Consider the following 13,612-nt stretch of genomic DNA (forward strand, 5'->3'; position numbering starts at 1 on the left):
GTTAATTGCTAGAATGCTAATTTTGTTGCTCATAGCTTGGCCAATAGGCCTATTTGTTGGTTTGTTTGTGGGTAGCTGATCCTGTTTTGAAATTATCCCTTTTTAAAGTATGGTATTATTTTATTAAGTACAAATCCTCTTTCAAGCCGTTAATTTTCAAAAAGTTGAAAAATAAAATGTAACATTGGATGGGTTTGGATTGCGCGTCTGCATTTAAAAATGCCCGTCTGCGTTTTTTGTGTGAGTCTCGTGCACTGTTTACGAGACCTGCAAGTACATATTCAACAAATTTTACTTACTGAGTCTCATGGTACTATTCACACATTTAAAAATTATTTTATTATAGTGTTTTCAGTTTTCAGCAATAAACAGTATCCAAACAGACCCATAGTTGTTCAAATTACATTTTTTTCATACTAACTTCTTAGGATACAATAATGACCACAAAAAGTAATAAGACGTCAAAACTAGTGTCCCAACACAGTTGTCAGTGCCCTATTGTGTGTAAATTTTCTTATCGTAAGGGTGTATCGTAAGTACTCATAAATTATACGTATAGTATGTATATCGTATGAATCGTATTGTAAGGTTGTATCGTAAGTGCTCATGAATCGTACAATACAGTGTGTATATCGTATGAATCATATTATATCATAAAATTGTACGTATTGTATGAATAGGTTTTTTTTTTTGGTTAAAATTTGTACTTTTATTTGAATTATGAAGTTATTTGACTAGTTTTTAGCACAAAATTATTAGGTTACATAATTTAGCCTAATAAAATAGCATGCCCATGGATGTATTTTTTTTTCTCTTTCTTCTACAAAATTTGGACTACACACTTACAAAATTTCTTTTCTATACTATGAATAGGGTATTAATTGACAATATAATTATTTTTTATTTTTGTCATTATATTGTTATAAGTCTAAGAAACTAGAACGCCAAAAAGAAAATTTTCTAAAAAAATCATTAAAATAAAAGAGCAAGTAGTAAATGTTGATGATTAATTTCAATGAAAAAATAAGTTTGCAGAATGATGAACATGATGATAGCATTGACTTAGATGGATTTGATTAGGTAATATGATGAATATGATAAAAAGAAATTATAATTTTGGGCTATTTGTAATGTATTATCACTTTTAAGTTTAATCAATTTAAATGTGTTTGTTATAAACACATGCTAGTTAGATTTATTTAGTCAGTTTGTTAAATATATATTGTTACATAAGTGATAATTAAATTAGTCATTAGTTGAATATATTCAAAAGTTATAATGAATATATCCTTATTATATGTATATCTATAATTTTAATATAAATTTTATTAATTGTTTGCGTATCCTACAATATAACAATACAATACAACAAAAAATACAAAAAATTAAAAATTAAAAATCAATTCACGATATGATTTACGTTTTTCCAGTCCCAGTTATTGATAACAAAGCCTACATTTTGTGGAAGTGTAATAATTGCTGGTTGGCAAAAGTTACAGTTACTTATGAGGGCCATCAGTTTTCTCTAATGTTGATGTGAAAGTAACCAGCCATGTTGGATGGTCCCTCACAATCAAGCTTGGTACTTTAGGCCTTGAATGGTGTCCAACCACATCAAAGCCAAATTTCTCCCGCGCTATTTCTCCAAGAACTGCATCATATACATATATTTTTTTCATTATCATAATTTAGAGCTTGAGTATCAAACCAAAAGCACAGTATATATTTTCTCAAATATATGGGAATGGCTTGGAATCCATAGCAAGGGCAACGGTCCCTATTAATATTACTGTCTATTAATGGAGAATGGAATTAATATTAAAAAATATAAAAGATGAAGGAAGCAAAGCATAGCATGCATTGTAGATGATTTTTTTTTTTTTTTTGGGTCTCCTTTGGTAGCATCCCGTAATTCAGTCTATATAGCACCATTTTAGATGGTTTCTTTATGCCCCATTCACTTGAATACTTTTGATCAATTGGAAACTAAGGAGAGAAAGATTATCCAATGGTAATTTTATGGTTCAAAAAATATAGACTTTTATATCAAGTGCTATTAAAATTATTCATCTATGTAGATTTTTCATGAATAATGCTACAAAGAGAAACTACCAGAGTGAAAATTCCAAAAAAATACAAATAGTAGATAATAGTGGCATACCTAGATCTGCTGAGATTAGTGCCTCCCCATCATAATTTGGTTCTGCCAGAACAGTTCTTGATGGTGATATAATGACACTACCTCCAGCACAGACAACAGAATCTGGTGTGAGGTCCTCTTCTATGCCTGAAAATACATATTCAAGAGGAGGTGGGTAATCTTTCCTTCGACAGAATTGGTTGGCTGATAAAACAAAACATCCACCCTCAAGAGCAATGTGGGTCATTGATGCTTGCCATATCTCCTTGGAACTAGCCATAGGTGCACAATATATTTCAACCCCTAAACAAAAAATAGTTGCACATATTAAACCAAGATATCTGTTAGGTTCTAAAGACTTAGGATTAAATGTTTAGAATTTCAACTTGTATGTATTGGCAACTTGAAAACAAAAACATGTCTAGAATAGGTGTTAGACATTGCTCAAAGTTGTACAGGTCAAAACTCAAGAATGTACAAACTTCATGAAAAAATGTTTATTTTTTTGTGAAGCTCGACCAATTGAATGGTGAAGCTCGATCGATCGAAAATCACAACAACAAAAAAAAAAAATTTCTGCAGAATTTTAAATAGGCTCAAGCTCGTAAAAACGTTTAGGGTTTTAGTCTAATACTCCTACATGTAAAAGGGAAACTCTAGCCACGTTTTGAAGACTTGTAAGTTATCACTGTGAGATCTGAGAGGTTTTGTATCTTCTAAATCTATAAGCATCTACCGGAACAAGATTTACAATCAAGTGTTGGTGGAATCTAGTTGCTGCATAGATCAACAAGCCGTGATCTGAAACCTTTGAGTGGGATCTCAAAGTCACAAGTGTGGGTGCTTGTGTGCTGCAAATTCAAGAGAAAAGGAGTCCATGGATTCGGAGCTTGCACATGGTCATGCCAATAAGTTACTATTGGAGGTAGCAATAGATTTAGGATGAAATCTGATTGTAAAAACTTTGATCCTATATGGTGGATTTGTTTTACCTTGAGGATAGCTAGGTCAAATCCACCCTAGGTTTGTACTTTGAAACTGTTGGTTTCATTGATTTTCCTGGGTCATCATATCGTAGTGTTCTTTATTTTTCGCTGCTTTGCATGATATGATTTATTATTATTTAACCTAGATCTGAATAATTAACTTAAGTAACTACTGCATGCAGTTTTGGTGTTGACGTGTAAATATATTCCCTTATCACATCTCCCTTCCCCTATGTGTGTGTGTGTGTGTGTGTGTGTTTCTCAAATAAAAAAACTTAAGTAATTGCTTGGCTAATATATTAGGTTAAACAATCTGATTTAAGGAGTCTAAACAAACAAACAAAATTAAAAGATGATCTAAAACTAATCATCGTGCAACAAGAACACAAAGCTATAATTTCCTCCAAGCAAATCATATAATTACACATATCCGTTTTAGCCAATATTTGGGTGTTTTTGTTTGAGCTACCAATACAAAACTACAACTACACCAAGCAAAAGGGTCAATATTGAAGCTAGAAGTACCTTATAGGTATAGTTGGTCTAACCAAAGCGTCACTACAACAGTGATAGGCTAAAAACGTATTGACCCCTTATGATGGATTAATTGATTAATTAGTCAAGTTCAATTAATTAACCAATTTAACATGCAAACGTGTGATAGCACAAACAAATCACCAATAAACTAAAGTGTAGCAGAAAATAAATTGACATGGTGATTTGTTTACGAATAGGGAAAACCTCCAAGGTAAAAACCCCACTGGGTGATTTTAAGGTTACCACTCCCGAGAATCCACTATTATTACAATAAGCGGTTACAAGTAGAGGAATCCTAGTACCTTATACCAACCTACAGTTGAACCCTTACCCCAATACCCAATTGGACTTGTTTTGTAGTGATAATCTCTCTTTTTAACGCACGGTTCCTAGTACATGACTAACCAATCTGATGCGCAAAACCCAGTACGCGGTTTACTCATTTGCACGAATCCTAGTACGTGACTAACTCCACGGCAACCTTTTGATTGTTGTAATTGATTTGCAACAGCTTCACATAAAAACACCAATAAGATCTTCAATGTTGGTGCAAGAGACTTTGCTTGGTTACAAAACCCAAAGGCATACAAGAAACGCAACAAGAACTCTTTCTTCTGTAGGAGGAAGCTAGGGTTTCAAAAAGAAAACCTTATGAAGCTCTCTAGGGTTAGATTTTTCTTTTTCCACCTCCTTTAAATAGGAGCTTAATGGGCTCTCCTATTCCAAATATGTTTACACAAACCTTAAGCTTTCCTAGTCCAATAAGAATTATACAAACCCATAAACAGATAGTCTTTTAGATAAAAACGTTGCTGGCTATATACTAAATCCCGTAAGCTCGATAGATTGAGATATCTGTCGAGCTTTAATGAATCATGACAGATCGAGCTTATGTCCAAGAGGTGTCGAGACTCGCAGATTTGCACTTTTCTTGACCAGTTCTTAAGTAATCTTCATGTTTTCAATTTAACCACTTGTAATGATCATCTTGAACCTACTTAAATATACCCAAATACAAGTAAATGACGTTTTGTCAAAGGATATGCCAATTACATAAAAATATGTCCCCAACAAACAGAAAATTCCCCTTATGAATGGAATATTAAGTAGGGGCCTTAGCCTGCTTGCTAAAGAGGCTGAGACATGTAGACATTATAGATTATCACGTTTAGCATTTTCAACAAAAATGAATTCAGATGGTCCTTAACAAAGCAAATACAAGGAGCGGAGCACATCATTTAACAACATACATCTCATAATCAGCTGAAAGAAGACAATGAAGTATTATTGTTTGACCATCAAAAAGTATGCCAAGATTGGAGAGAAGATATGAAAATCACAAAATGCTAAAAAAAAGTCACAAGTACTTCTAGCATGAGCCTAGGCAACTGAGGTTGGTCTCTAAAGGTGAAAAACCAAGCCTTGTTGCCAATTTAAGCCCAGCACAGTCAGGCCCTCACTATAATAATCAAATTTTCATTATTTGAAGGCTTGAACTTGAATACTTAGGACCACGTTAGAATCCAACACACAAACACAAAAATAGAGGAGAGAGAGAGAGAGAGAGAGAGAGAGAGAGAGAGGGGAGTAAGCACTATTCCTCATTGGACAACCAGGGTGGCCTACAACTTTCTTGAAATTCTCATGCTCCTGGCCTGATATCAATTTAGCTCTCCAACATTCAGTCATAACAAAATACATAAATAAATAATCAAAATATTATATTAGTTCCCAACTGATAGGAAGGTAAAGAAAGGGTTAAAAAGCAGCTTGAAAAAAGTTGAGATAGTGTTCTTATTAATGTGAGTTGAATTAAGCATCAAAGATTACTTACCTTTAGCATACATGGCTGTCCTTAGAAGGGGCATTCTGTTTTCCCAACAAATGACAGCACCTAATTTTCCAATTGGAGTTTTAAAGACTAGAGTTGTTGATCCATTTCCAAATCCCCAGATACTACGCTCCATTGCTGCTGGCACAAGCTTCCGATGCTTTCCGAGGTAACGACCCTGAGAATCAAAGAACAAAACAGTACAGTAGAGTGTATATCCATCTCTCTCTATCTGTCTATCACACCCATTACCAAATATACCTTATACTTCCAAGCCATTGCTGCTAACCGGTCAACTTCAGGACCTACATTATATCAAATAAATCAATGAAAACTAAACTTATCTATTATTATATGGACTCGTTAAAATCTAATTTAGGCCTCCAAATGGCATGACCAAGAAAATATAGGTACTTTTTTGTTGTTGTTCTATGCTGCAACTTGATGTTTTTCATTTAAATCACTCAAAAGACCTGAATATCAACTATCATGAGGTCAAAATGACTTGATCTGAAGTTGCCATACATCAACAAAAAGCTTCATAAAAAGGGATGAAAAATTCTACAGGCACAGACCTGCACGCATGCGTGCACACACATTTCTATCACATTAATATGGGAATGATTTTGTATTGCATGAAAATTTGTTGATGTAAGGTCCAGCCAGAAAGAAAACCATAAAAAACAGACTTTGATCTCCTAGTTGAAAAGATAATGGAATTTGAGTATCCAAAAATGTTGAAATTTCGTTACATTATATCATAGGTAGGATTTCATTTCAATTATAGTACAGACGTATAGTTATAATAACATATCCAGATATGCATCTTACCTAAACTACTTTGAATCCAACCAATTCAGAACTTGCATTCTTGATGCAATTACAGGAAAAAAAAAACCCAAAAGAGCTACTTTGTTTTATGATCTTTGATAAATTACTTGCAGGTGGGTTCCAATTAGCCCAATTAGCTGGTAAAATTTCTAGTCATTGAATTAGAGTTAGGGGGAATTTTTGGTTTGGTTTGATGGCCTAGCTCGACTGGACTTTCCCTCACCATAGCGGGCTCCTTTTATTGGGGTGGGGGTTTGCAGAAAGTGGAATTTGAGCTTGGCAATATCCTTTAGATTTTCCCTTTAGTAAAAATTATTCAGTGCAACACTTAAAAAAAAATCCCGATAACTATCTAATGATGCTTAACCATTTGATGTTTAGGCTAAAAAACATGCCTATGTAATGATCCAATTGTTATAGAGTGCATATGTTGAAAATATATTTAGAAAAGAAGAAAAATATTTAATTGGGTAATATGCGGTTCCATCACCCTTCCAATTGTGAAGAATCTTCAAAGGACGTAGGAAATAATTTAGGTGTCCAATTGGTTTGGGGTTCTGATTACAGTGATGGATGGGATACTATGTGGGATACTGTGTAGAAACTCACTTTTAGTTACTGAGGCAAACAAGGATGCACATTAGAAGTGTCCAGGTCATGAGAATTTTAGTTTTTTGTATTCAAAACTCTTCTTCCACCTTTGCCAATTGCTATAAAACCAAAACTCTTGGCTTTGATATTTTTTAGGCCATGAAGGAGAGGATGAGTGATCTTGCTCAGAGCTTGAGAATGCCTCCAGGCATTGGTGAGGGTTCAAAGTAATTATTTCTTCATCTCATACTAGCATCTGAGATGCACTACAATTTTGTATACGATTACAAACCAAGGCAGGACTACTTGCTTGTACTATGACCTTGAATCCAGAAATGTTATTTTCTAATTGATAAGTAGAGATCTTTGGAATTAGTGTGCAGCTAATTTACCTGTGCATGTCTTCCTAAAATTGTAAAGGATGTCTTTTCCTTCATTTGGTTAGATTTGTTGTTGAAATTGTCATTCATTTTCCAGGTGCTAGTAATGTGTTTTTTTCATAATATGTGAAATGGCTTTAAAGAAAAATAAAATATGCTTTTGGTCCTTAATTAAGGATTGAATTGGGTTACTCAATTGGTTTCTAAATGGCATGCAACATAGGAAAGCCATTGTAAAAATGCCACAGTTAAGATTTATTTATTGGATTTGTGATTTGAAATGGAGAGGATCTTGTTGCATATATAGAGGCACTAAATTTGGATTTGTAATATATCAATTAGAATCATGAAACAATTACACTTAATAAATTGCTCAAAGATAACCAATTTTCTTTAGTTATAATATCCAGGTAATTTTGGCAATTCCATTATCAATAATCTATATTATCATATTTAGGTAAAACTGGCAATTCCTTCCCGGCCAAAAAAGATTTGAAAAGAATGAATGCTCGCTTGGGTTGAAGTACTGGAACCTCGTGGCCAGCCCCTCTCACTGTAGCAAAAGTTAGCTGATCGTAGACCTCTGTCCATCCTCCTACCTATAAAAAAAAGTTTAACTTTCAGATTATTATGACATTTCTTTGTGAATATTTCTGTCTACGTATCTATAAATTAATTTTTGTTAGTGTGTTGGAGGTTTTGATTGATTTTTGGTAAGAAATTGTGTTTAATTACCTGATTATCGTCGTTCCATGGATACCACAGAGTTTTAATGGTGAGATTGAGATGGCTGAGGGATAGCCTTGTGGCAGTCACTGGAACTACTGCATCTATGTCCCCACTGCATCAACATAGAAGCCTTAAAAATTAGATCTTTCTCGTTGTTTATACTTCTTTATTACTTCTCAAATCAAAAGCAATTGCATTTACACTGTCCATTAATCTTCTCATCAACATAGGAGCAATTGCCTGGAAAAATAGAATTTTACTATGCTTATGTTTGTTTCGATATGGAATTGACTATGTTTATAAACAAAAGCTTTAAGCTAAAAACAATAAGTAATCAACAATGCATGGAAGGCAAACACAGATGATCATAATATGCACGTAAGATTTTATTAAAACAAAAAAAATTGCATCAACAGGTGAGAGCCACATATTGAGTATAGACTATAGAGTGATAACTTACAAAAAATTCTCTCGTAATTAGGATAAAGCATTCAATCTCAAGTTGTTCAAAATAGAAATTGTTAATAAAGGACTCTGGCTACAAATTTGAAGTTTCGTACAACAAGAAGTCTACAAGGAAGATGGCTAGGCAAGCCCAAGGTTATGCTCATTAGGCAATATAAGGCTTTCCAAATCAAGAGATGAAATCTAAAAGTGAAGGAGTCGCTGACTGCAACAGAAGCACTTCTACCAACACTACTGTTAGAGTAATTCTAAAATCTAATAAAAAAAACCACAGATTGTAATTGACAACCTGTTGCTCTCGCATAGACTTACTCATATTCTGCCACATTGCAATTATGACAAGACGTTGTGAAAAATTTTCTCATCTTAAACTTTTTCCAAATGTTATGGTGAAAAAGAAAAGAAATGGTGTTAAATTTTCATTGGGATGTTTCTTTGAGTAGACATTGTGAAATTGATTTTCAACAAAAGGGTAAGTACTATTGGACTACGTAAGGATATTGTCCATATCACTATCAATGACTCTAAATTGCTCAGAGACTGAGAGGCCTACAAGTTCTAGTAGAGTGCTTCTTTTTACAGTGCGCATGTTATTGAATCAAAGAGCAGGTTAGAGAATTGTTCTTCTTCTTTGTTGGGTCGTGTCAAAATTTTATTCACATAGGTTTTCTCAAGTATAGTCTTTTTGTTCATTGTTGTAGTGTTGTCTTGCCACTTGTAGTTGTACGTAGCCCAATCCAAGTCACCGGCCAAAAATTGCTTACCAGTTACCACGTGACTAAGTTTTATAGTTTATCCTGCCTTGTGATTAATAATTTATTTATTCCTATCTATTTATAAAAACTTCAAAGTTTAAGGTACAAGTATTGTAATGTGTATTAATACAAGTAATGTTAGTATAAAACCGATATTACTTTAATTAATTATAAAAATTGTTATCCTTAGCATTTAAATAATTTTACCTGAAAACCCAGATTCGTAAACCAGTTGTAAACAACTTCTTGTATGTTGGCAACATAGAAAATTCAGAATCTGTCCAAATTTTGTCGGCTCCGAATCCGATAACACCACTACACAATAGAAAAGTATATATAGGAATTAGATGCATCATCAAACGCCTAGGATTATGTTTTCAATTTTAGAAACAAACAAAGTTAATAGCCTTATAGCTCAACTAATATTTTCTTTAATGTTTCTAATGAAAATGTTCAGGTTCAATTCACTCTTTCCCAATTATTGTTATTAAAAAGTAAATACATAAACAAAAATTATTGACTCATTAAATAGTAAACCTGCAAACAGTCCAGTTGCGAAGAATTCCATTAACATTTGCATGCATTGCCTTTTGCACTTCCAGCCGATTATAATACTTCTCAGCATAATTTGCACTACATGGATCATACTCAGAAAGCCTTCGACGCAATAGAGTATTTTTGAACCTTATAGGGCTCATAGTCTTATCAGGCGATGTCGGGCAAGATGGTGTATAAATACTGTATTGATCTATGTTTCCAAGCTCCGTAATGACATGGTACATTGCTTGTCTACATGGTTGTGGTCTTTCACTTGCTACAACCTTGAAATTGCAATTCTTGAGAACTGATCGGTATCTTGTATCAGATATCAATGAATGGCTCCACCAATATTCTATTGTTCCAATTTCATCATAGTAGTTATCAAAAGCTGGATTTCCCACCTGCATAATTTGATTGAAAATTTTTAATTAGAGTTATGATCAAACTTGGTGGTCAAATTTGTGTTAATTATGTATTACTTACTATAAATCCTTTAAGGTTGAGGATAGGTTGCAAGAGTGCCTTATTATATTCTACAATTTTCTCTGCCAACTGGGGAACATAATGCCCTATAAAAAGAATGAAAAGATTAGCTTGTGATTATTTAGAATTTCTCATAATTGTGTAATAATAAGTTATTAGTTGTTTGTTGCATATATATATATATATATATATATATATATATATATATATATATATATAAATACCAGCATAACTCTCCCCAGCAATGTAGAATTCTCGATATTTGTATTGTGGAAATCTTGACATCCATCTAATTAGAAATACTAGAGCATCCTCAGCTGTGTCACAAAATTGGTAATGCATAGGATTCGCTTACAACACAATCTTATGGTAATCTAATAATAATAATAACAAAATCATCATAATCTAGTACCAGTCCGTTTATCTCCGGAATTATTAAGGTCGGACCTTGTATTTGTGTACGAAAAACCAACACCAGCCGGGGATTCAAGAAATAAAAGATTTGCCTCTGTAAGCACAAAAAGTAAACACATGATAGATTTTAACCACAAAATTGCAAAGATAAAGGTTCACCAACTTGCTGAATATTAATTATTTGAATATTGGTTGTTACCTCTATTCCATGAATACTCATTGAGATAAAGTGATAAACCAGTCCTATTAATCTTAAATGGCCCAATTTCCTCTGATGCTCCAAATGCCACCGATGAACAACCTGGCCCTGCACAATTATGCAACATATAATTAATATTTGGATAAAATTTAGTTACAAAATTGGTTGTAACCTTAGGCTACAACCTTACTCAATAAAATAAAAATTACAACATATTTTAAAAATCTAATCGTTGAACTGTATTTTCTTTACTCTTGTAATACATGTCAAATTTTGTATCAATTGGATATTATTTACTATATGATTTCTAAATTTATATTTTATACATAATTTTAAACTACAAAAACTTGCAATTTAAATAATTTATTAAGGACATAACTATTGATCTTTAATTTTCTAGAAATTTTGCAAAGTATGGAGGTTCAAAGAAAAAGATGTAATCCAATGGTGGACTTATCAAACTTTGTCCAAACTAATTTCCTTCAATCATTTGTTAACATTTCACATGAGGGATAACAAAATACGTACCGGGTATGTAGTTGAGAATTTCACTACATAATATCTATATAACCTATTTACTTTTTAAAAAAAATATATATTATTTATGTGTATCTATAGTTGTGTGCAACCTTTTCACAAATATATTATTTATCTCCTTAGTAATACACATTGAAGCACCTCACCTATGAGGTTATGACCTTTCCTTCTTTTCTTTTTTTTTTTTTTTTTTTTTTTGGTTTCTGAGTAAACTGTAATACTTATTAGAACACATACAAAATAGTAATATTAGTGTTTTAAACCGGACTTATAATACATTACATAACTAGAGTACAACTACAAAAAAGTCTAACTCTTTTCATTAATAATTGTTATTATGCTATATATTTTTATATTAATTTTGATGTCGATCTCCATTATTTAAACACAATTAAATAGTGACACGTTTGATTGCTGTTGATGTCGGTTTCAACTATTTATACACAAGTAGATATTAACAACTTTTATAACAAATAATGTTAGGAGGCAATAGTTTTCATGGTCATTTTTCACATATGTCAAATTATTATAATTAGTATAATGTCACTTTCATTTGAATTCACTATTAACATCATCAATCACATCATATGTTATTTTAAATCAATTGTGCAAAAGTTGATTAAAATTGTTGTATTCTTAAACTCATTTTTTTGAATTGTTCTTTAATGAAAGAAACATGTCATCATCACCATTTGTGACTTATGAATGCTTATTAATTCATGGCTTCTAATTAATTCCTGTTCTTGCTTCGAATGGAATGTTTTTCTGAAGTTCTACTTTTTATGTTTTCCAAAAGAGAAATAAGAAAAAAAAAAACCCATGTAATTCATGTCTCCTATATAAATGTTGTTAAGAGTGCTACAAGATGGATACATTGTAATTCATTCCTAGTAGAGCTAGACTAGCACCCTAGAATTACAGGAGAAGAGTAGTCGGTGGAAATTAAAGATAAAAAGTGAGAAAGAAGCTAAACTAACCTCCGTTGAACCAAAGAACAAGAGGTTTCTTTTCTGGAAAAGCAGTGGCTTCTGTCAACCAGTAGAAGAGAGCTCGTCCAGTTTGCTCGTTGACCGTAACGTAGCCAGAAAATTGAGAAAATGTTACTGGTGGTTGTCCAGGCAGTGCTGAAATTCGATCTAGCTCTTGTTGTTTTGGCAAGGCAGCAATGGCAGTGGTGATGGTTGAAGAGAAAATGAGTAAGGACATGAAGAGAAAAAGGACTACACTTTGGAACACCATTGGACCCTCCTGCAAGCCAACTGAATAACTGATACCTGGATCAGAACTTAGTTAATAGTCAGCATAGCATCATAAATGCATCACAAGAAACTTCTCACTAATGGTTACAATAGTAATTATCCAGTTATCTAGAACTATAGTGACCCGTAGTATTTTCTCTGTCACGTAATTAAGGATGTTACTGATTAAAATCATCCAAAATAAGGAAATATTATGTTGCTGTATTTTGGGAATATCTAATGATTTTTCAGTTGATAAAAACATCTTATCAAGAAATTATTAAGTCCACTGAGAGATCTGCTAAAGTAGTCCTCCCAAGCAATGAAATAATTTTATTTATGCAAATATGTGAGTTAGATGCCTAACCAGCACAAAAATTAAAACCCACTAAGTAATATCACATTTGCATAAGTAAAAGCATTTTATTGGTTAGAAAGACTATGAGGACTACATCAATAGTCATTCAAGTGGACCTAATAATTTCTCAGTGTCAAAAGTCAAGCCACTGGATCTACTCTCACTCATTTGATTGAGAGTTTAAGATAAAATGAGCAAATTTTAAATTTAATTTTATAGGCCCATTTGTTCAAAGCTTAACCTCTTTTTTAGAGAGAATTTCAACCTATGACATCTGCTAATGATAGCTCTTTATCATCAGATCATCAGAACAAATATCAATCGGCTTTTTGTATAGGCAATGATTTAACCTTAGGTCACTTATTCAACCGTTAAAACTTAACCATTTAATTGAGAGATTAAGGCAAACCAAGAATATTCCAACTCATTTAATTGGGAGATTAAGGAAAACCAAGTTATTTAAGTTTGGCTTAGAAAATCCGATTTTATAAAGGAATGTCATTTAAAACATATAGTTTGTTTGGTTGGAAATGGAAAAGCGGGAGAATAGAAAATGGAGAAGACGATGGAAAAGTAGGGAGATAAAAGAGATTTTAAT

At 32.7% G+C, this 13,612-nt stretch overlaps 1 protein-coding gene and 1 pseudogene across 1 annotated transcript; both read right to left on the reverse strand.

The window, feature by feature from the left end:
* Positions 1-1,499: 1,499 nt before the first annotated feature.
* Positions 1,500-5,809, reverse strand: LOC142606426 (bifunctional nitrilase/nitrile hydratase NIT4B-like; annotated as a pseudogene).
* A 1,794-nt stretch (positions 5,810-7,603) lies between these two features.
* LOC142608129 (serine carboxypeptidase 24-like) lies at positions 7,604-12,654 on the reverse strand. The gene is made up of 9 exons (XM_075779839.1): positions 12,396-12,654; positions 10,882-10,989; positions 10,681-10,776; positions 10,493-10,585; positions 10,269-10,354; positions 9,783-10,186; positions 9,453-9,560; positions 8,032-8,137; positions 7,604-7,895 (listed from the first exon to the last, which is right to left on the reverse strand). The coding sequence occupies exons 1-9, from the start codon at positions 12,622-12,624 to the stop codon at positions 7,728-7,730; spliced, it is 1,398 nt and encodes a 465-aa protein (XP_075635954.1). The 5' UTR covers positions 12,625-12,654; the 3' UTR covers positions 7,604-7,727.
* Between the last annotated feature and the right edge of the window lie 958 nt (positions 12,655-13,612).

This window comes from Castanea sativa, chromosome 8, assembly GCF_040712315.1.
Source record: "Castanea sativa cultivar Marrone di Chiusa Pesio chromosome 8, ASM4071231v1".
In the NCBI taxonomy this organism is placed as follows: domain Eukaryota; kingdom Viridiplantae; phylum Streptophyta; class Magnoliopsida; order Fagales; family Fagaceae; genus Castanea; species Castanea sativa.